The 23315-nt window shown below is 41.7% G+C and overlaps 1 protein-coding gene across 4 annotated transcripts in view; it reads right to left on the reverse strand.

Moving 5' to 3' along the window:
- Nucleotides 1-1751: 1751 nt before the first annotated feature.
- The window catches only part of ttc17 (tetratricopeptide repeat domain 17), a 103554-nt gene continuing 81990 nt past the window's right edge, over nucleotides 1752-23315 (reverse strand). For 2 of the 4 annotated variants that reach the window (XM_078221057.1, XM_078221058.1), the window contains 7 exons: nucleotides 20985-21162; nucleotides 18030-18150; nucleotides 13341-13500; nucleotides 11114-11197; nucleotides 9498-9617; nucleotides 5035-5178; nucleotides 1752-2272 (listed from right to left, as the gene is read on the reverse strand). In XM_078221057.1, coding sequence (XP_078077183.1) covers nucleotides 2141-2272; nucleotides 5035-5178; nucleotides 9498-9617; nucleotides 11114-11197; nucleotides 13341-13500; nucleotides 18030-18150; nucleotides 20985-21162 — 939 coding nt within the window. In that variant the 3' untranslated portion in view covers nucleotides 1752-2140. The remainder of the gene's footprint in view (nucleotides 2273-5034; nucleotides 5179-9497; nucleotides 9618-11113; nucleotides 11198-13340; nucleotides 13501-18029; nucleotides 18151-20984; nucleotides 21163-23315) is intronic. The other 2 variants (XM_078221060.1, XM_078221059.1) reach the window with 1 other exon arrangement.

Below are 23315 nucleotides of genomic sequence, written 5' to 3' on the forward strand. Positions count from 1 at the left end.
GCAGATTGTCTGGCCTTAATAGCCCTTCCTGATCTGGATCTCATGTCTCAACCAGCTCCCTCTACCTGCAGTTGACAACATCACAATCACAAAACATTGAAAAAATATTTTTCTCCGACACACCTACATGGATATTAAAAAGTGGTTCAATGCTAACTTAGATTTTTTTTAAATGGAAGAAAATAAGTTGCTTTATGGTAAAAATCCGAGTAAATAGAAAAGAAAATTCCTAAATAAGCCTCGATAGACTACTGTGCAAGTTTTAATAGTAGATTAAGAGCACCACCTGCAGGAAAGATAATTTGGAGGAAAGTTAAGAAGGAAAAATTAAACATTGAACTGCCCATTAAATGTGATCAATAAAGATGTTTGTTAACTCAACCTAACATAGAACATAGCAGCGCAGTACAAGATTCTAACAAGATTCACTTTTCAGGCAACCCACAGGAAAAAAAACTATAAATCTGGAGTATTGTGTCCAGTTTTGGTCTCCTTATTTGAGGAAGGATGTGGTGGCATTGGAGGCAGTTCAGAGGGGGTTCACCAGATTGATTCCGGGGATGAAGTAGTTGACGTATGAGGAGAGATTAAACAGTTCAGACTTGTCTTCGCTGGAGTTTAGAAGAATGAGAAGGGATCTGGTCGAGGAATATAACATTTTAAAAGGGATTGATAAAGTAAATGTAGATCAAATGTTTCCCCTTGTGGGGCAATCTCGAACAAGAGGTCACAGGGTATAGGTTGAGAGGCGGTGGATTTAAAACTGAGATGAGGAGGAACTACTTCTCGCAGAGGGTGGTGAATTTGTGGAACTCGCTGCCCCATAGCGCGGTGGAGTCTGAATGGTTGAATGGTTTCAGGGAGGAGATAGATATATTTCTAATAAAAAAGGGAAAGAGGGATATGGGGAACAGGTGGGGAGGTGGATTTGAGACCAGGGAGAGATCAGCCGTGATCTGATTGAATGGCGGAGCAGGCTCGAAGGGCTGAACTTGCCGACTTCTGCTCCTACTCCAAAAGATGTGCGGGTTGGGTTGATTGGCCATGCTAAAATTGCCCTTAGTGTCCTGGGATGCATAGGTTAGAGGGATTAGTGGATAAATGTGTATGGATATGGGGGTAGGGCCTGGGTGGGATTGTGGTCGGTGCAGACTCGATGGGCCGAATGGCCTCTTTCTGTGCTGTAGGGATTCTAAGATTCTTCCTATGTCCCTATGTTAAAATACTATTCAAAGTACATTATGTAGGTAACCCAAATGTATTGGAAGCACTTTCTGATTCAATTGGTTCTATCCAATTAACTATTACCAACTCATGAGCTGTAAACTGGGAACACAATTTGATTTTGCAACCAAGTTATTGTGCACTTTTGAGCAGATTACAGTAGTTCAAAATCAATCATGACATATATTTGATCAGTGAATTATCTGTAGAGATGTATATTTGGGCTTTGTACCAAACACCAACAGAAAACAATGCAGCTTCCAATTCTGCACCTTCATTTTGTGTGTACCAACTCAGAGTGAAAATTAAAGTGTTTATACAATTACTTGCAGTGAGACTCTAAGCTGTATTTCTGAATTTTAAATTGAAGTGAATGGCATAATTTGTTGTCTTTTTTTTCTACTGAACGGGATCTATTTACATTAAAAATACAAACAGGATTTTGTTTTGTCATGAGCAGCACCTAATGGATTTTACAAGTATTACACAACAGATGCACTCAGAAAACAAAATAAATAAAACCTTCAGTCATTGAGAAATTATTTATTGTTCCACCTTCACACAAGTCCCCATTATTGCCCACAAGGATTTAGAATTGCAGTTTCCTGACTTGATCTGCATACACAAACATTCGGAAAACCATTTAAAGTTTTGTACATTATCATTTGAAATACAAAATCAATACCCACTCACTGTAATCTGTTTTAATGTAATTTATTTTTCTTTCCTGTAATTATATTAAGGTGTGATAGTTACAATATTTCTTTTTTTAAAGCTTTGTTCCACAGCTCATTTCATGTTCCATCTACTAAATTGTCACAAATGAAACCCGCCCTCAATTAAACTAGGTGTACCATTTTAAATGATCTGAAGCAGGAACTGGATGAATGTGCCTGATGCTTATCAGCTGTTACCCTCATGGAGAGCGCCTCTCCTTCTTCATTAACAAGTGGCACTGGATTGTGCGGAGACGATCTTTAGCTGGAGCAAACTCTGGTTGCAGCTTCAAAGTGGACTCGTACCATCGCATCGCTTTCTCGTAATCTTCCTACGAGGAAGAGGAGACAATTTTTAACACCCTGAGAATGCGGCGCCATCTCTTCACACCACTGAGACTACTACCTTTGAATGCGGCAGTGACATAGAAACATAGAAGATAGGAGCAGGAGGAGGCCATTTGGCCCTTCGAGCCTGCTCCGCCATTCATCACCATCATGGCTGATCGTCCAACTCAACAGCCTAATTCTGCTTTCTCCCCATAACCTTTGATCCCATTTGCCCCAAGTGTTATATCCAGCCGCCTCTTAAATGCATTCAATGTTTTGGCATCAACTACTTCCTGTGGTAATGAATTCCACAGGCTTGCCACTCTGGGTGAAGAAATGTCTCCTCATCTCCGTCCTAAATGGTCTACCCAGAATCCTCAGACTGTGACCCCTGGTTCTGGACTCCCCCACCATCGGGAACATCCTTCCTGCATCTACCCTGTCTTGTCCTGTTAGAATTTTATAAGTGTCTATGGGATCCCCCCTCATTCGTCTGAACTCCAGTGAAAACAATCCTAACCGAGTCAATCTCTCCTCATACATCAGTCCCACCATCCCCGGAATCAGCCTGGTAAACCTTCAGCCACCTGACTGTGCTGTCCTCTAATGATTCAGAAAATTCAAATTCCACAGCCTCATCATCTTTTGAACCACAGGCGCAAAGCTTCTTTCACCCCCAGGGTTCACCAGAGGGTTCACCCAGGCCCTTTGTTAAATCCATGAACACTGGCCCAGCAATACAACAACAACTTGCACTTATCTAGCCCCTTTAATATGATAAAATAGATCCCCAAGGGATACCAGAGAAAGTAGTTCAGGAGCTGGAAGAGCCATGGGAGGTGATTCGCTGGCTATGATTCGACAGATAAGAATTAAGCCGAACAAATCCAGTCCCACCCAGTTGGGTGCCAGTAGTTGGAAGTGGATGGTGTGGTTAACCGTGTCATAAAGGCTGCAAAACTGGTCGACAAGATAGTTTACATTTGTCACAGTCACATAGAACCTCGCTTGCAATTTCATAATCAATTCTGCATGGCTGAACTTAATTATCATAAGCAACTTATCTTCATTCCACTAACTTCTTCCAGCTAAAATGTGTACAGTAGAATCTGCTTTGATCCAGCGATTGCTGTCCTTTATTAGGCTATGTGGAACAATAGTGGGTCCAATTCTACTCGAACACTCTCTTATGACACGATTGTTGTCCTGGCATGAGTGCCTACTCTCATTCCAAGCTGCGAAGTCGAATTTATTGTGCTCCGCTTCCAGTTTTTATTTATCGGACCTTACACAGTCCCTTCTCTGTCTATTTCCTTTCTGCACTAAGTTATGCTTCTCACCATCCCACTTCCAATACCAGAAAGTGGAGGCACCCAGCAGAAGATTTCCTTCCAGAGGTCATTGGATCATGTGTACTCTTATTTCCTAGAGTTTTGCTGGTACTCTGTCTTGCGAGGCTGCCCCATTACCTCACCAGTTGTTGCATTCATCAAATCATTGGCCCTCACCTCATCCTACTTTTTGGAGGCAGAATTCCCTCTAGTGTAGTCTTAAGCACACTTCCATCACCCAATGTTCCCATTTATCTTTCCCCTGGTGTCCTCCTGTACAGCCATTGTGGATAACACTTGCTCATTTACAATCTTCCCAATACTGCAAATACATGATTTACGCACATTACCAATTTGTTGTTCACTGTATAATTTCCTTGATACTGGGGAGCGAGATTAGGTGACTGCTTTGTGACTATGTCTGTTCTAAGTGTTATCTTATCCTTTCAGTGGTTCAGTTATCCCCCTCCGACACGACCCCAATCAAGCTCAATGCAAGTCATTGATAATTAAGTTCAACATCCCATCTTGGACACTCTGGTTTCCACGATAATGCTTTTAACTCAAGACATTCGCTATACTCTCCACCTACTTCATGGCAGGGGTGCTTATAATGTGGGGTAAAAGCTGTCAGCTTCTGGTAGGAGGAAAACTGGTATTTCTTGCTGCAATCTGCTTGGAAGCTACTCATTGACACATGCTTTTCAAGGTTTTTGATATTATTTTCAAAAATTGGATTTGCATTCACATTGATGACCTTGAACTAGTGCTAAGCTGCGGGTTTCACTGAAGTGCAACATGTTACATCGAAGCAGAAATTGCAGCAGAATTAAATAAATCTTCCCACTGCAAAATTTGAAAAAGCAAAGAGTAATGGGGTAAATCAGCTACAGACAAAAAGTGTTCCTTACATGCCAATTCTTCAAACATCTGCATGCTTCGAAAGAGAGGTGCTACTTCAACACATCAATAACTTGAAGCCCGGTGAAATCAATGTAAATAGAAATTCAGAAATTCATTGAGGAGAGGCGATGGCCTAGTGGTATTATCGCTAGACAATTAATCCAGAAACCCAGCTAATGTTCTGGGACCTGGGTTCGAATCACCCCCACGGCAGACGGTTGAATTGGAATTCAATTAAAAAATCCAGAATTAAGAATCTACTGATGACCATGAAACCATTGCCGATTGTCAGAAAAACCCATCTGGTTCACTAATGTCCTTTAGGGAAGGAAATCTGCCGTCCTTACCTGGTCTGACCTATGTGTGACTCCAGAGCCACAGTAATGTGGTTGACTCTCAACTGCCCTCGGGCAACTAGGGATGGGCAATAAATGCTGGACAGCCAGTGACACCCATGACCCATGAACGAATGTTAAAAAAGCCAAACCAATTAACCATGAAAGGTACTCAAACCAACCGAGGCTCCTTACCATTGCTACGTAGACATTAGCCAGGGTAAAGTGATTGACGACAAAGTGCGGAGCGATTTCCACTGCCATCGTTGCGACGATGATGGCATCATCCCATAACTTAGCATTGTGAAAAATATTCGCCAAACTAATGAGAGGTACATCCTGCTCACAACAAAACACAAGTTAGTGAAGTATTTGATGTGAAGTTTCAGTTCAGTTTACTGCTTCGCAATGTTAGATTATCCGCTTGGAGATGTGGCATTATCAAACAGCCTGCAAATTTGAATATCAAAAACACAGAGTCCAAAACCAAGGGAAACACCGACACGAAAGCAAAATACTCCAGATCTTGGAAACTGGAATAAAAACGGGAAATATTAGAAATACTCAGCAGGTCAGACGGAGAGAAACGGGTTTCAGGTTGATAATAAAAGTAAATTACTGCGGATGCCGGAATCTGAAACCAAAAGAGAAAATGCTGGAAGGTCTCAGAGTCCGGACGACCTGGTTGTCTGGACTTGACTACAACTACCAGGAGAATTGTGCTTTATGACCCAAGGATACCAGATAGTCTCTGGATCATGGTTAGAGACTATCAGAAGCTGTTAAAGGAACTATAATTTATGATCAAGGACTGTTAACTGGACTTTGCTTCATGACTTGTATTGGGAACCCTGATGTATAAAGGTCCACACTTCTTGTGTTCAGAGAGAACTTTGGCTTCCGCTTTCAAGGGGTCAGGTTCTCCCTCAAGCAAAATACACCTTGCCTGCTCAGGAATGTTAAATAGTTTGAAGGTGAACTTGGCTTTGCACAGACTGCAAAGAAGCAGTTTACAGGAAGTTTCTTTTTTAGATTGGATCAAATAAGCTTGTGGGCAGCTTTTGGCTCTCAGCTACATCTTGTTCATCACCATCAATATATAGTGAAGTGCTAACCCCTCATTTATAAAGAAATGCACTTCCTTTATCCCCTTGCTCTTGTAACTCCAAAGACACCTTATGTTCTGGCTTGGAAGACATTTTAAAATTTGCTAATGCTGCTATGTAATTAGATTTAAAAATTCACTTGGAGAAATCAGGCCAGCTGAAAAATTGGGGAGACCAAACGCAGACTGGGTGACCGCACTGTGGAACACCTCTGTTCAGTCTACAACCGTGACCCCGAGCTTCCAGTCGCCTGTTATTTTACTCCTCCACTTTGCTCCCTCTCTGACCTTTCTGTCCATGGCCTGCTACGGTGTTTCACTTGAGCTCAACACAAGCACAAGGAACCATCTCCCATCTTTTGATTTGAAACTCTGGATTCAACAGTGAATTCAACAATTTCAGATCACAACCCTCTGTCCCCATCAGGTTGTGTGAGCGCGCGCCTGTGTGTGCGCGTTGCTGGTTCCGTTTTTCTTTCATTCCTTCCTTAATCCCTTTACTTTGCTTTTGGACAGCTACTAAGTAGCCATTCACCATGTGGGCATGACAGCAAGATCCTGAGTTGAGATGGCAAGCGACAGGAAGTTTGGGATCGTGATGGTAAACAGAGCAAAGGCCGTGCCTTAAACAGAATTATTTGAAGAAAAAAACTATTGGGTGAGGGAGAGAAGAGAACATTGTAATTACACTGCAACAGGTACACTTCTCAGTATTCACCTCATATTTATGGGGCAGCACGGTGGCAGAGCGGTTAGCATTGCTGCCTCACAGCACCAGGGACCCGGGTTCGATTCCTGGCTTCGGTCACTGTCTGTGCGGAATCTGCACATTCTCCCCATGTCTGCATAGGTTTCCTCCGGTGCTCTGGTTTCCTCTCACAATCCAAAGATGTGTGGGTTAGGTGGATTGGCCATGATAAATTATCCCTTAGTGCCAGGGTGACTAGCTAGGGTAAATGCATGGGGTTGTGGGGATAGGGCCTGAGTGGGATTGCGGTCGGTGCAGACCCGATGGGTCGAATGGCCTCTTTCTGCACTGCAGGGATTACTATTTTATTAGATTGTTAGTCATTCTTAATGAGAATATGCCAAACAAGCTCTCATCTCACTCTGTCTTGGAACATTTATAAAAAAGCTAATCCAGACACCTGCTGCACAATCCAGTTGCTGTCGTGACTTCAACTGCAAATTATGTTTACCTGAACATTTAATATTTGCTAACAATTATTGGAAAAGTAATGCAAAGAACAGATTTTTATATTGTATACAACATCTGATGTTTTTGTCTGCATGGAAGATTCATTGGCTGGGACGTGGATAATAAATCTAACATTTTAAGTTCAGACGAGGTAACTTCAACAATTTTACAAACAGAAACAAGCTTCAAACGTTATAAATTCATGAATCTATTGAGTATCTGATCGACCCAGGGCTTATTTTGAGAAACAATGCTTCTAATTGATTAGCACTGCTGCCTCACAGTGCCAGGGACCCGGGTTCGATTCCCGGCTTGGGTCACTGTCTGTGTGGAGTTTGCAGGTTATCCCCGTGTCTGCGTGGGTTTCCTCCGGGTGCTCCTGTTTCCTCCCAGAATCCAAACATGTGCAGGTTAGGTCGTTTGGCCATGCTAAATTGCCCTTTAGTTTCCCAGGATATGTTGGTTAGATGGATTTGCCACAGGATAGGGGAGGATGGTGGGCCTGGGTAAGATACTGTCAGAGTTGGTGCAAACACAATGGGCTGAATGGCCTCGTTCTGCATTGTAGGGATTCTATGATTCTACTTAATAGAGTGCACCTTGATCTTCAAAGGATAAAGCATCGCTTTAGTTTGAGATTCCTTCTCAAACTAAAATTACCAGGTACCAAGGGTAAAATATGAAAGTAGATTCGCAGTATGGCTAAATGGAAGGAAGCACAGAATAGTTTTTAAAAGGAGCCATGTTGACATAATCACAGGAGATGGGATCTTTATACTTAATGGGATGTGGGCATCATTCACAAGGCCAGCATTTGTTGCTCATCTCAATTGCCCTTGGACTGAGTGCCTTGCTAGAGCATTTTCAGAGTCAACCACATTGCTGTGGGTCTGGAGCCACATGTTGACCAGAGCAGAAGACATTTGATTTATCATGCCCTTTGAAAAAGCTATCGCAATTCCTCGCCCTGTCCCTAAATTTTCCCTTCAAGCACATAGCCAATTCCATTTTGAAAGTTATTATTGACTCTACTTCCTCCACTGTTTCAGACAACGCATTCCAGATCACAACAACTTGCTGCATAAACATCCTGCTCTTCTGAAGTCCTCCTTGAGTCCACTTTCTCTGAGGTTCTGCTCTTTGGGGGTGGATCTTTCTCTGGAGGCTGCTGCACGGGAGTCAAAAGACAGGTGTCTTTTTGTATTTGTCCAGAGGGATTAAAAGGCTGGAAATGTCACACCCATGTGTGCAAATCTTTTTTTGTGCTAACTGAAAATGTATGTCTGTGGGAATATTGCTTATATTGGAACTATGGAGAGCTAGCTGTTAGGAATTATACCATGTCATTTTTAAGTATTTCAATTGATTAAAGTTATGCTAATTATTTTTGTTATATTTAACTTTGTTAAACAAAGTTTGTTTTAATAAAAGCTTCCTAGTGGGTTAATAGAATTACACCTGGAGCAAAACATTTTATGCATGCACTAAAGCCAAAATCAGAAAAGGTTGAGGTCTAGGCTAACTTCCTTTTAACTTTTTTCATAATTTTCTATGCAGTTGACCAACCCCTCACATACTAACCTGTCTCCTATTAACCATTATACTTCTTGTAATTTTATCCTTCCCTTCCCCGCCACTTTCTCGTTTAAAGTCCTTGTGACCACCCTATTTATCCTTTCCGTGAGAACACTGGTCCCAGTTCGGTTCGGGTGGAGACCGTCCCAATGGTATAGACCCCTCCTGTTCCAATACTGATGCCTGTGCCCCATGAAATGGAACCCCCCTTTCCCGCACCACTCCTTCAGCCATGTGTTTACTTCCCTGATTTTCTCACCCCTATGCCAATTTGCACGTAGCTCAGGTAGTAATCCAGAGATTATAACCCTTGAGGACCTGTTCTTTAATTTCGTTCCAAGTTCCTGATAATTCCCCAAACAGGTCCTCTTTCCTAGTCTTGGCTATGTCGTTTGTCCAAGTACCATGAGAACTCAAAAGAATGGACCATATCTGGAACAAAACTTTTTCCTGGTAGCTGATCACATTGAAGAAACTCAGCTATGTGTGACAAATCAGTGACATGATTTTTACGTGCCAAGTCAGCACAATGCTGAACAAAAGAGAAATCAAATGCACATCTCCAAACCTACTTACCCAGGAAAGGTATAGACCATATATTTTTCTAGTATCACTGTGAAAGAGGAGTGGATGAGAAATACTACTGATATTGAATGGTTCAATACAGGTTCACCAAAAATATTAGAAGATTATCTACTCTACTGCCCAAGATTATGTTCATCTCAGACTAAACGATATTTGCCAATGTTTCGTTAAATCATGACACATGGCAGTTCTCACCTTCATGTGGTGAGGGGCATAGTGCAATGCTTGACGTAGGCAGTCAATGGCTTTCTTTCCTTGACCTCTAACCCTCCAATACAGTGCAGCCATACTTGAAATCACCCAGGATGTTTGATTCTGTTGAAATACGAATCACAAAAGTGAGCCGACAAAACATTTTTGATTCCAATGGGATAAATGCTTGAAACCCTTGGTTCTCATTCTATAGCTCAAAAATCTAGCTTTAGACATTTTGTTTCCATAAAAGGTTCTTTGAACGCTGATGGATTTGCAACGGTGTACCGTGCTGTATTTGAATAAAAATGTTATACTATTCGTCTGTAAAGAAATATAAAAATAAATATTTGAAGCTATTAAAAAAAGACTGAGATATGCAAAAATGGCTAGGATAGTTTGCTTTAAGTTTCCACACAGCTTCTGACTAGTATGTTCTGATATCCCAGCGAAGATTAGAAATTACCATGAAAAAGAACCCAAAATCCTGTCTTATTCTGCAACATAGTAATGAACTTTGGACAGAAGGGGCGAGGAGTGGCAACACAGATTTCATGGCACAGTTCTCAAATGTGTGCAGGAACGGAGGGGTGTGGGGTGCATGTGCATCTTTGAAGGTGGCAGATCATACTGAGAGCGTGGTTAGCAAAGCATATGGGTCCTGGGCTTAAAATAGAGACATAGGGTAAAAAACAGGGGAAGTTATGCTTAACCTTTATAAAGCTCTGGTTAGGCTACAACAAGAGTATTGATTCCAGTTCTGGTCACCGCACCTTAGGAAAGATGTGAAGGTGCTCGAGATGGTACAGAAGAGATTCACCAGAAAGCTTCCAGGGAAGGGGCGGGGGTGTGGGGGGAGGGTTCAGTTACAAGGAAAGGCTGGGACTGTTCTCTTTTGAGCAAAGATTTGATAGAGGTGCATAGACTTAGATAAGATAGATAAGGAAAAAACTGCTCCCATTAGCTGATGGTGCAATGACAACAGGACACGGATTTAAGATTTTGGGGAGAATGTGAGGAATAACTTCTTTTACGCAGCAAGTAATAGCCTAGAACTCACTGCCCAGGAAGGTGGTGGGCGTGGAAACAATCAATGATTACACAACAAAACTGATGGACATCTGAAGGGAATAGATTTACAGGGCTATGGGGTTAGAGCAGGGAAAGCGGGATTGGTCCGTGGGGAGCTGGCATGCCTTAATGGTTCAAATGGCCTCCATCTGTGCTGCAGATGATTGGATGATTGTGTGTGCACGGACGTTGAATCATTCTACTGCCTTGTAGCCAAAGGTTTGTGTGTCCAATTAAAAGGCATCTGTTTGGCAGTATTAGTGGGGTACTCTGTACAGCAGTGGTGAACTGCTGCAACAGGCTCAGGGGAATTAAGGCCAACGTGAACTGATTTTTTTAGAACCTTTGTGACAAACTGCAGGGACACAGTATGCTTTCCCTGTACTTCAGCTTTTATCAGTGATTGGTATAGATCTGAAACTGGCTCCACAATTTACTACATACTCAACAAAATACACAGATATATTTGGGTAAATGTCAACTGAAACTTGGACGTCGTACTTTGACTTAGAACTGCAATTCAAATTAAATTGCTTTGAGCAACTTACTTTTTCTAATACTTTGGCTATTCGTGTCCCAACCTGCTCAAAGGACTGGGGTGGATACTTCTCTTTGCCTAGATTTTGTAAAACCTAACAGAAAACATAGAGAATCATTAATACAGTTTACACTAATGTCAAGGTGCCACTTCACAGTCATCACCCTTCTGGAATGTTTTGGCAATTGTTGGTGTTCCTGGTTAACGATATTCTTGCCAGTGTGAACAGGTTATCTTCATTTATTCTATCAAAACCAGTCATAGTTTTGAACACTACTGTTAATCATCCTTTCACCTTTTTTGTCCTAACGAGAACAATCCAAGCTTCTTTAGTCTCTCCATGTAACCAAAGTATCGCAAATTGAGCACCTAATGCCTGGAGGGGAAGTACTGAACAAAATGGCAACATAAAATTCAGTGTTTAAAAGTTAGATGGACATTTCAAATTTCATGTCAAATAGCTGATGACAGCTATTGCCACATAGTTACATGAAAGTGCCTGGTTTATGGTACTTGATTAGAAACATTCTTATAGGATGGGGATTCCATGTGATATATGGCACAGAACAAGGCCATTCAGCCCAACCAGTCCATGCTGGTATTCCTGCCTCCCCTCTTTTCTCATCTAAATCTATCATCCATTCCCTTCTCCCAAATATGCTCTTAGTTTCCTCTTAATTGCATCTATACTCCCCACTTCAACTGTTCCCTGTGGTAGCAGGTTCCACATTCTCGGCACTCTGTAGGTTGGATTCCTTTATTTATGTTTGTTAATCTCATTCTCATTGCCTCCCTCTATTCCCTTCCTAAATGATGCACATTTCCCACAATAATTCTGCAAAATGGATCAAACTTAAATTTAGGTTCTTCACAATGTAATGTAATGTAATCAATCCAATGTAAAATAAGTGCATATGGATCAGAACATTATAAAACATTGTAAAACTTCTTTCTAATGCAAGCTTTCAACCTGGCTAAAAATACAACTGTCCTTACACTGTTGGAACACTTTAGCGTTAAATGATATACAGTGAGGATGAATGAGAGTTAGATCAAATGACACATATACATAAGAGAGTATGCAACAATGTATGACAGAATCTGTACAATGACTATTAAATAATATTCTGATAACAATCTTTTACACTTTGGTCAAACAGTTCTGTCTATGTTTAACTATTCCCACAGTCCTATTTGTTGTTGTGGTGAAACAGTAAAAGCAAAAATGGATTTGTACCACAGGTCAGGTGTCCAAACTCCAGCTGTCCAAAATCCAGAAATGTCCAAAAACCTGACAATATTGGAAATGATCCATTTGATATTTAATGAACTGTCAGCTTTGTTTACACCACACTGGTCGAGTTCCTGCTCTCCGAAGCCAGCCTTACTGAAATCTACGCAAATGTGTGCTGCCCTCTGTAAGTGAGGTTGCCATACTATATTGGTTCATGACTTCCCCTCAACGCAATGGGTGCCTGTAGTCAGACACTTCTTCCAACAATGTTACGCATCCAATTCACTCTGGAGATGGCTCATCAAAAGGGCAGAGCCTCCCGTCTATCGAATTGGTTCGCCAACCCTAAATGAGTATGGGAAATTTGTGAAAACCTGCGCCAAACACGACCCCAGACACCTTTTGGTCACCTGGCTGTAAATACAGGATGGAAAATCAAGTCAATGTGCAACTAACAGCACACAAAAGCACTGAGAGTTGAAAAAACTGGAAACCAACTTTTAGCTTCCGCTGTTCTGTGACCAACTTGTTCCCTGCGACTGTTGGGCATAGCAGGCGTTGAGGGACTTCCGACGGTGCCTGAAGGAATTTGGCCGGACTGCTCTGGAGCAATACAAGTTGATCGTATAGAATATGTAAAGCCTGCACTTTGCCGGTAAAAATGGTCCCTTGCCTCGGTGATCAATTTCTAATTGAATTTGGTCGAGGATAGGCTACCTGATTTTATTGTCCAAAATCGGGGAAAATCCAAAATCCGGTATATTCTTGGTCCCAGGGATGCCGGATTTTGGACTTCCAACCCGTACAGCATTCCTCTCAATCAATCAGACGATTGGAACTAATCTGATTGTTTTGGTGCCTATGTGGTTATGAGTTGGGATTTTGTCACTTTGGCAGATCAATATAGCACTTTTTAAGCATTAAGTTTGACTTAATACAGTTAATAAATAAGAAAACATCAAATTCCATGATATAGGCCATTTCTTCCTGTAGTTTGACTTACCTCCTTCAACTGGCTTTCTCCAGTATAATGTATACTGAGTCGACTTGCCATACCATGCAAATGGTCTAAGGTGTGCATACTGGCAGGAAGATTGGCATTACAAACAGGTTCTACTGCTGGTTCTTGAAGAGAGGTGGCAAAGTCAATATGTTCTGTAATACTAGAGTAAAAATGCAAAATATACATCATGACAGGCTTCTGAAAACAGAGGACCATTTGAATTCATTTCCAAAGGTTATTGTGGTGACACGGATAGTGAAGATGATGAGATTTAGGGGCACACCTTTGGCATCTTACATCCTTCCACATTGTGAACAGGCTTTTTTGTTACTGTTTTAATGTTGGGATTTATTGCGTTAATATCTTTTTCAGTGGGTCCTGATTTGAATAGAGCCAAGTCAGTTTATTTTGTGTGAAAGTGGATAACTATATTTTACAGCACCAGAGTTGGCCTGTTTAGTTCACTTTGTCCTCGCTCTCTGAAAAGGTTATGCACTTGGCTCAATTTCCTTCGACATTTCCATGTTTCCTGTCTGATTTTTTTTTCTTTTACAATTGTTTATGCTCTTCTTTTCAAAATGTTAATATGGATTCCACTTTAACCACTCTTTCTGGTGGACATTCTATAATAATGAAAAATCAAACCTCATAGAAGAATAACAAAGCATCGGGCCCACAGAGTCTGTGCTGGCCGTTCTCCACTCTTCCTCGTAGTCTTGTAATCTTTTCTCTTTCAAGTTTTACCTCATTTACTTTGAAAGGCTACTTGTGAATCTGTATCCACACCTTTATGAAGCATCGTATTCCAAATCCTAACCAACTGTTGCCTAAAAAAGTTTTTTTTCCTCTCTGTCATCTCTGGTTCATTTTCCAATCACCTTAACTCTTAGATTATCAATCCTTCAACCATCGGAAGCAGCATATCCTTATTTATTCTTTCTCAAGCCCTTCATTATTTTAAACACCTCTATCAAATGTCCTCGCCCTTCTCTGCCATTAAGGAGAACAATTCCAGCTTTGCAGTCGATGACCGTAACTGTAGTCCCTCAACCAGAGACTAATAAATCTGTTGTCTACCCTCTTCAAAACCTTTAAATCCTCTCTACTAAAACTTTATATACTTAAACTTGAAACTTTTAAACTTTATTTATTTGTCACAAGTAAGGCTTACATTAACAATGCAATGAAGTTACATAAAAACATAGAAACCCTACAGTACAGAAAGAGGCCATTCGGCCCATCGAGTCTGCACCGACCACAATCCCACCCAGGCCCTCCCCCCATATCCTTACATATTTTACCCGCTAATCCACGCATCCCAGAACACAAAGGGGCAATTTTAGCATGGCCAATCAACCCAACCCGCACATCTTTGGACTGTGGGAGGAAACCGGAGCACCCGGAGGAAACCCACGCAGACACAAGGAGAATGTGCAAACTCCACACAGTGACCCAAGCCAGGAATCGAACCCAGGTCCCTGGAGCTGTGAAGCACCAGTGCTAACCACTGTGCTACTGTGAAATTCCCCTTGTCGCCACACTCCGGCGCCTGTTCGGATCAAGGCACCTAAGCAACACATCTTTCAGACAGTGGGAGGAAACCGGAGCACCCGGAGGAAACCCACGCAGGCATGGAGAGAATGTGCAAACTCCATACAGACAGTGATCCAAGCCGGGAATCGAACCCGGGTCCCTGGCGCTATGAAGTAGCAGTGCTAACCCACTGTGCTAAATCCTCCATAAAGGCTGGAATTTTACTTTCCCGCCCGCCACGGGAATCAGAGTGGGCGTGCGGCGGGCCATGGAAAGGTCCGTTGACCTTGGGTGGAATATTCTGGCTTCGGGGTGCGCGAGGCCGGAAAATTCCACCCAAAGTGTCCAGAATTAATGTTTAAAATAACATGCTGGCTTTTGTAGTCTAGGCCTCTATTTATAAAGCCCAGAATGTCATATATGTTAAGGACCAGATCAGAAACTCCAAGGCATTTTATGAAGTTAGCCAAGACCCCAACGTTTACATTTGATTTTGGCATTAGTGTGAGCATAAGATGTTTCACTCCAGGTATGATTCAATTGACCCACTAGGAAGCTTTTATCAAAACAAACTTTATTTAAGAACACAGTTAAAATATAACAAAAAGAATTAACATAATTTTTACCAATTTAAATACTTAAACATGACAAAGTATAATTCTTAACAGTTAGCTAACTCTATTATTCCAATTTAGCAGTATCCCTCACAGACATGAATCCTTTCTTTAGAACCAGTTAGCACAGAAACCAAAGATACTTACTTAGGTACTCGATTTCCAGCCTTTGGACACTTCTAGAGAGTGATCCAGACAGAGACCCGTCTTCTAATTCTCATGAACCAACCTCCAGTGAAAGCTCCGCCCCCAAACAGTAGAATCATAGAGAAAGGTTTATTTCTTGTCAGATTCCAGACACCATTTCAAACAGAGCAAGAGACAGAGAAAAAGGCCTCTCTCTAAACAGCACCAAACAGACTGCCTTGAGTTTTCTCGGAAAGTCAGTCATGTGACTCTACCTGTCAATCAACCCAATCAAGCCCCACTCTGCAATACTCCAGGGGGGAACACGAAACAACAGAACCCTACATTAAGTTAGGTCAAAACAAACACTGCATCAAGTGAGATCAATTATGCTACTGCAGAAACAATACAGTGCTGCTGGAACCAGACAAAATGGCTCTGATAAAATGGAAGGGACTATGTTTTCTCTAACTCAACTGACTTCCATTGTTACACAAACTCGAGATCCAACCATTGATTTAGATGATCAATTCACGTAGTGGCTCACAGACCTTAGCACCACTGAAGATATCTTTCTGGCCTCTCTCAATCTAATAACTTTGCAACTATATGATTTTACTGAACTGTGATCTGCTCCTATTTCCAGTTTCCTCTGTTCTGTTTAACTCCAGTCATCTTAAGAAACTCCTTTTGTCCCAATTTCCTGGTTTACTGGACTGTAACTTGTTCTTGAGGAAACTTGCATCATTGCAATTCTCTTGTCTAGTCCAGCTTCTCCTGGTAGAGTTAAGAGCTGTTCATTCTTCAGTGATCTGGCTGCAACTGCTGTCAAACCCCATACCTGCTGCTCTATTTATTTACTCTTTACACCCTAAGCCCTCGAAGCACAATAGAAAGAGAGTTCGAACTTAACCAACCCCCACACATACAAACACCTTTGTCTAGCATGAATCTAACTATAGATCCCTTCTAAGTACAGAAACCCACCTAAAACTAGCCTTATTTCCAACGTTTATCAATACAAATATAAGTACCATAAAACTACCTTTCTTTTCCTAATAATTGAGCAAAAACTGCTTCAGCAGGTATCACATGGTTATGAGGGTCTGTGGATGCCATTTACAGAATTAGAGTACTCCACAAAAAGTTGCATAATCTTTCACACCAATGTGGCAGGCCGTGATCTTATGTAGACCTATGACATCTTGAAAAATCCCTCCAAAAACAGGAGCTGACTTACATGCTGAGTATAAAAGTGACAAGCTGGGGTGGGTGTGGGTGGTCGCCATCGTTGTTGTTTGCCGCACAGGGACTTAAACTCCCCCTCATCTTCGCAGCACAGCCCATATTGCCTGCTTGATCCTTTGTACCCAGTAATGAGGAACCAGTAAGTAAAATATCCATTTGTGGGGTGAAAAATTGTGGTTGACTGCCCATGCGAGTATAGCATGTCATGGGTGGTTGACTTGTATGGCGAGTGTATGCAAAAATATGATTTTTGGGGCTGAAAAAATGGGTTGGTCTTATATGTAATTATTCATGTAAATTGAGTCTGTGTCTTTATAAGCTCTGTTTGTGAACAGAATTCCCACTCACCTGAAGAAGGGGCTTAGAGCTTCGAAAGCTTGTGTGGCTTTTGCTACCAAATAAACCTGTTGGACTTTAACCTGGTGTTGTTAAACTTCTTACTGTGTTTACCCCAGTCCAACGCCGGCATCTCCACATCTTGGTCTTATATACCAGACTGGCTTGTACAGAATAATTGCAGTACAGGAGCTGTAAATGCCAGATTGGCTTATACAGAATAATTATAGTCCAGGAGTTGTATATACCAGATTGGTTTATACAGAAATATTACAGTACAGGAGCTGTATATACCAGATTGGCTTATACAGAATTATTGCAATACAGGAGTCATCTCTCTGCTAGCTCTCTGAATGAACAATTCACTAAGTGCCAGTCTCCCACCTTCTCCGCAAAACTCTGCACATTCTTCCTTTTCAAATAATGCAATTCCTTCTTGAATGTAATAAATCCACCACACTCTCAGGCAGCGCATTTCAGATCTTAACCACTCACTGTGTGAAAAGGCTTCTCATGTCCCCAATGCTTCTTTTGCCAATTACCTTAAATCTTTGCCCTCTTGTTCCCGATCCTTCCAACAGTGGGAAGTTTTTTTCCTAGCCACCCTGTCCAAATGCCTCTTGATTATGGCTACATCTTTCAGATTGCTTCTCAGCTTTCTTTGCTCCAAGGAAAACAGTCCCAACTTCTCCAATCTATTCACCTAACTGAAGTTCCTCATGCCTGGAATTGTTCTTGTGAATACATCACAATCTATAGTATTTCAGGGTACATAATGCAGTGCTTGGGGATGGATTAACTGGGTTTGGGAAAAGACAGAAATTTGACTTACTCTATATTTTTGGCTGAAACTGCTAGCCACGTGCTTGCAACAGTTGTAAGTTCCACTCTTCGGATTTTCAGACACTCATCAGGGCTAGGCCATCCAAGACTGAGATAATCTCTCTTCTTTCCTAAAGGATATAGAAATATTAATCCAACTAAAATAAAGCAGGAGGTTTTGCAAACTTTCTGGCTCGTTGTCATGCAAGGAGTCTAACAACACCAGGTTAAAGTCCAACAGGTTTATTTGGTAGCAAACGCCACTAGCTTTCGGAGCGCTGCTCCTTCGTCTTTCGGAGCAGCGCTCCAAAAGCTAGTGGCGTTTGCTGCCAAATAAACCTGTTGGACTTTAACCTGGTGTTGTTGGACTCCTTACTGTGTTTACCTCAGTCCAACGCCGGCATCTCCACATCATTGTCATGTACCATTCTTCAATTTTAGCAATACAAGGGTATTAGCAAATGCTCACAATTTTCTATTAAACTACCAAGAGCTAGGACGATACACCATTACTATCTTTCAAATTAGATGGCTAATCTGTTTCTTTACTTTTATTTTATTACAGTGGAACTGAGTTTCAGCAGTGCTTCACTGATCCACTAGATGGGGCACTCTGCAATGTTTTTGTGTTTCATTTAAGGAACTGAACTGGAATCGGTTCCTCTCATGCTTATTGCAAAGTGTCACTGGCTCAGACATGCAAGCAATTTTGCAAAGAAACAGCCCCCAAATTACGTGTTGGCAAAAACATGAAAGTTAACAACAAAGGCTATTATTTTCACGAATTCTGTGAGACAATGAGGATTTACTTATATTAAAAAGAGGTGAGTGAAACGCACCACATTAATGTTCCCAAACAAGTAGAAACAGCAGTGCAGACTTCAGCGAGTAGCGGCTGTGGAATTTATCAGATGTACAAGGATTCATGAGTGCCACTGAATTGTATGTTCAATTCAAAAAATAAGCTGGTTTTGAAATTATGCTGTGGCAACGTACTAATCTTTTCATTTATGAGAGAAGGAGAATGTTTTTCATTCAAAGGTTGTGAATTTTTGATATTCTCTTCCCCAGAGGGTTGCGCATGTTCCATCGTTGAATACATTTAAGGCTGAGATAGACGGATTATTGGTCTCTCAGGGAATCAAGGGATGTGGGCAGGAAAATGGAGTCGAAGCACAAGACCAAATTGTCCTCCTGCTTCAGTCGCTGAAAGTAAGTGCGCAGGTACAAGAGACAGTGAAGAAGGCAAATGGTATGTTGGCCTTCATAGCAAGGGGATTTGAGCATAAGGATAGAGATATTTTACTGCAATTGTATAGGGCATTGCTGAGGCCACATCTGAGTAGTGTGCAGTTTTGGTGTCCTTATCTGGGGAAGTATGTCCTTGCTATAGAAGAAGAACAGCGAAGGTTTACAGGCTGGTTCCTGGGACGGCAGGTCTGTCATATAAGGAGAGACTAAGTTGGTTAGAATTATATTCACTGGAGTTTAGAAGAGTGAGGGGAGGGTCTCATAGAAACTTATAAAATTCTAACAGGGGTAGACAGGGTAGATTTAGAAAGAATGTTCCCAATGGTGGGAGAGTCCAGAACTAGGGGTCACAGTTTGAGGATAAGGGGTAAACCCTTTAGAACTGAGGTGAGGAGAAATTTCTTCACCCAGAGAGTAGTGAATGTGTGGAATTCACTACCACAGAATGAAGTTGAGGCCAAAATGTTGTCTGATTTCAAGATGGAATTAGATATAGCTCTTGGGGCTAAAGGGATCAAGGGATATGGGGGTAGGGGGGATCAGAGTACTGAATTCGATGATCAGCCATGATCTTAATGAATAGCGGAGCAGGCTTGAAGGGCCAAATGGCCTCTTCCTGATTCTATTTTCTATGTTTCTATCAATCATGATTGTACTGAATGGTGAGCAGGCTCGATAGGCCACATGGTCTACTCATAGAACATAGAACAGTACTGCACAGAACAGGCCCTTCGACCCACGATGTTGTGCCGAGCTTTATCTGAAACCAAGATCAAGCTATCCCACTCCCTATCATCCTGGTGTGCTCCATGTGTCTATCCAATAACCGCTTAAATGTTCCTAAAGTGTCTGACTCCACTATCACTTCAGGCAGTCCATTCCACACCCCAACCACTCTCTGCGTAAAGCACCTATCTCGGACATCCTTCCTATATCTCCCACCATGAACCCTATAGTTATGCCCCCTTGTAATAGCTCCATCCACGCGAGGAAATAGTCTTTGAACATTCACTCTATTTATCCCCTTCATCATTTTATAAACCTCTATTAAGTCTTCCCTCAACCTCCTCTGCTCCAGAGAGAACAGCCCTAGCTCCCTCAACCTTTCCTCATAAGACCTACCCTCCAAACCAGGCAGCATCCTGGTAAATCTCCTTTGCACTCTTTCCAGCGCTTCCACATCCTTCTTATAGTGAGGTGACCAGAACTGCACACAATATTCCAAATGTGGTCTCACCAAGGTCCTGTACAGTTGCAGCATAACTTCACGGCTCTTAAACTCCAACCCCCTGTTAATAAAAGCTAACACACTATAGGCCATCTTCACAGCTCTATCCACTTGAGTGGCAACCTTCAGAGATCTGTGGATATGGATCCCAAGATCTCTCTGTGCCTCCACAGTCTTCAGAACCCTACCTTTGACCCTGTAATCCACATTTAAATTTGTCCTACCAAAATGAATCACCTCACATTTATCAGGGTTAAACTCCATCTGCCATTTTTCAGTCCAGCTTTGCATCCTATCTATGTCTCTATACTCTTGCTCCTAATTTTTATGTTTACACAATTCAACAATCAATAGCTACTATCTTACTCTGTGGAAGAATTGTCAAATATCCATTCACCCATGTGAATCACAGAGACTGATCCAAAGGGAAAAAGGACTGACGCATACGTAAAACAAATTAGTCACCAGTTCCAAACCTACATTTACCTTGTGGACCTGGAGAGGGTATTTTAGGCCCAGTTATTTCAAACACTGATCGATAATGATCATCATCTTCTTCATTTACTAGATAATTGTCACTCCTCTCAGCACTTCGGCTGTCGTAGTCCTGGTTTTCCACACTGTCGGATTTTGATTTCTTAATACGTTTAACTTGAACAGTGATCTTTTTCAAAAAAGATGAAGAATTGCAAGGTTTAAAAATGTAAACAATCAGCATAATTGATGTTACGTTGCAAATTAAATCTTTAGCAGCAAAAGCGGTTTTGGTCAGAATTAACAGGCATCTTGCACATAACTGCATTTTCCATCCACAAATCATACTCGCTGAGAAACGTAAACACTTCACGTCCATGGATTTTTTTTTGCCCTTCAACTGTCATTTTTAGGGTTCAATATTAATTTGGAAACAAAAAGCAGAAATTCAGATATTACATATTCCGCAATGACATGACGAAGTTTTTGCAATTTATAGCCTTTTAATAGCTTCATTAAAGCTTTTATTTCAAGGTCTTAGTCTAGCTCAATATGATGTGAAGATGCTGGCGTTGGACTGGGGTGGGCACAGTAAGAAGTCTCACAACACCAGGTTAAAGTCCAACAGGTTTATTTGGGATCATGAGCTTTTGAAGCGCTGCTCCTTCATCAGGTGAGTGACTCACCTGATGAAGAAGCAGCGCTCTGAAAACTCGTGATTCCAAATAAACCTGTTCTACTCTACCTCAATAGCCTGGGCTGTGACAGGATATTTGTACCTCAATAACTGAATAGAGTTTGAACCATAAATGTTCACCCAGTTCCCAATTTTTCAGCTTTCAATTGACATATCAGCCTGAGCTAAAGCACAATGACGTGCTCATAAGAACATAAGAAATAGCAGGGGTAGACCTTACAGCCCACTGAGCCTGCTCCAAAACGCTGTACGATCATGGCTGACATTTGGGTTCAACGACACTTACCACCCTCCTCACCTCTCTCCATATCGCTCGAGTCTAAGATATCAAAAATCCATCTATTTTGACTTTAAATATATTCAACACTGGATCCTTTCATCGTAGGGCTTGGGTCAGATCACAGCTTTGGTCTCCTAATCGAAGAAAGGATGTATTTGCCACAGAGGGGGTGCAGCAAAGGTTCACCAGACTGATTCCTGGGATGGCAGGATTGTTGTAAAAGAAGAGATTGGGTTGACTGGTCCTGCATTCACTGGAGTTTAGAAGAATGAGATGGGAACTCATTGAAGCGTACAAAGATTCTGACAGGGCTGGACAGTCTGGATGCAGGGATGCTGTTTCCTTTAGTTAGGGGGCTCTAGAAGAAGAGGTCACAGTCTCAGGATACTGGGAAAGGCATTTAGGACTGAGATGTGGGAAAAGTTTCTTCAGTCAGAGGATGGTGAACCTGTTGGATTCTTCACTACAGAAGGCAGTGCAAGTTAAGTCACTGAATATATTAAAGGAGGAAATAGATTTCTAGACTCTGAAGGTGTCAAGGGGTATGGGGAGAGCGCTGGAGTATGGTGCTGAGATGGAGGGTCGGCCATGATCATATTGAATGACAGAGCAGGCTCAAAGGGCCGATTTACCTACTCCTTCTCCTATCTTTCTATGTAACCCTCACATAATAGAACATTCAAGGGACCAATCTAGTGAACCTTAGCTGCACTGCCTCCAATGCAAGCATGCCTTCCTTAAATAGTCACACAATATTCCAGGTGTGGTCACACCAAAGCCCTGTACAATTGCAGCAACACTATTTTCTTGCACTCCAATCATCTTGCAATAAAGGCCAACAATGCCACTTTCCTTCATCCTGTCAGGATTTGTTTATGCACAACTTATTGCAAGTAATTTATATTAAAAATTGGGGTCTGTCAGTGGCTCTGCGACTGCATCCAGTGGAATGTTCTAGGCTTGATTTTTTGCCACTTTGCTGAGTTACTTGATCTCATTAGTGCCACAAAAGATGTCCAAAAGATGTACAGGTTAAACTGCCCCTTAATGTCCCAAGATGTGTAGGTTACGGGATTAGCGGGCTAAATGCATGGGGTTACAGGGATAAGGCGGAGTTGAGGTTACAATCAGATCAGCCATGATCTTCCTGAATGGTGGAGCAGCTCGAAGGGCTGAGTGACCTACTCCTGCTCCTAATTTGTATGTACTTATGTGTGTACATGTGTATGTATTTTAAAAATTGCTCAAAATAAATAGTAACCCTTTGTTTTCTTCGCTAGCATCTGGATAATATGAGTCTCAAACAGAAAGATTTTCATTTATCTAGTCTTCCATGACTTCAGGGTGCCAATGAAGTACTTTTAAA

Source organism: Mustelus asterias, chromosome 9, assembly GCF_964213995.1.
Source record: "Mustelus asterias chromosome 9, sMusAst1.hap1.1, whole genome shotgun sequence".
Lineage (NCBI taxonomy): Eukaryota > Metazoa > Chordata > Chondrichthyes > Carcharhiniformes > Triakidae > Mustelus > Mustelus asterias.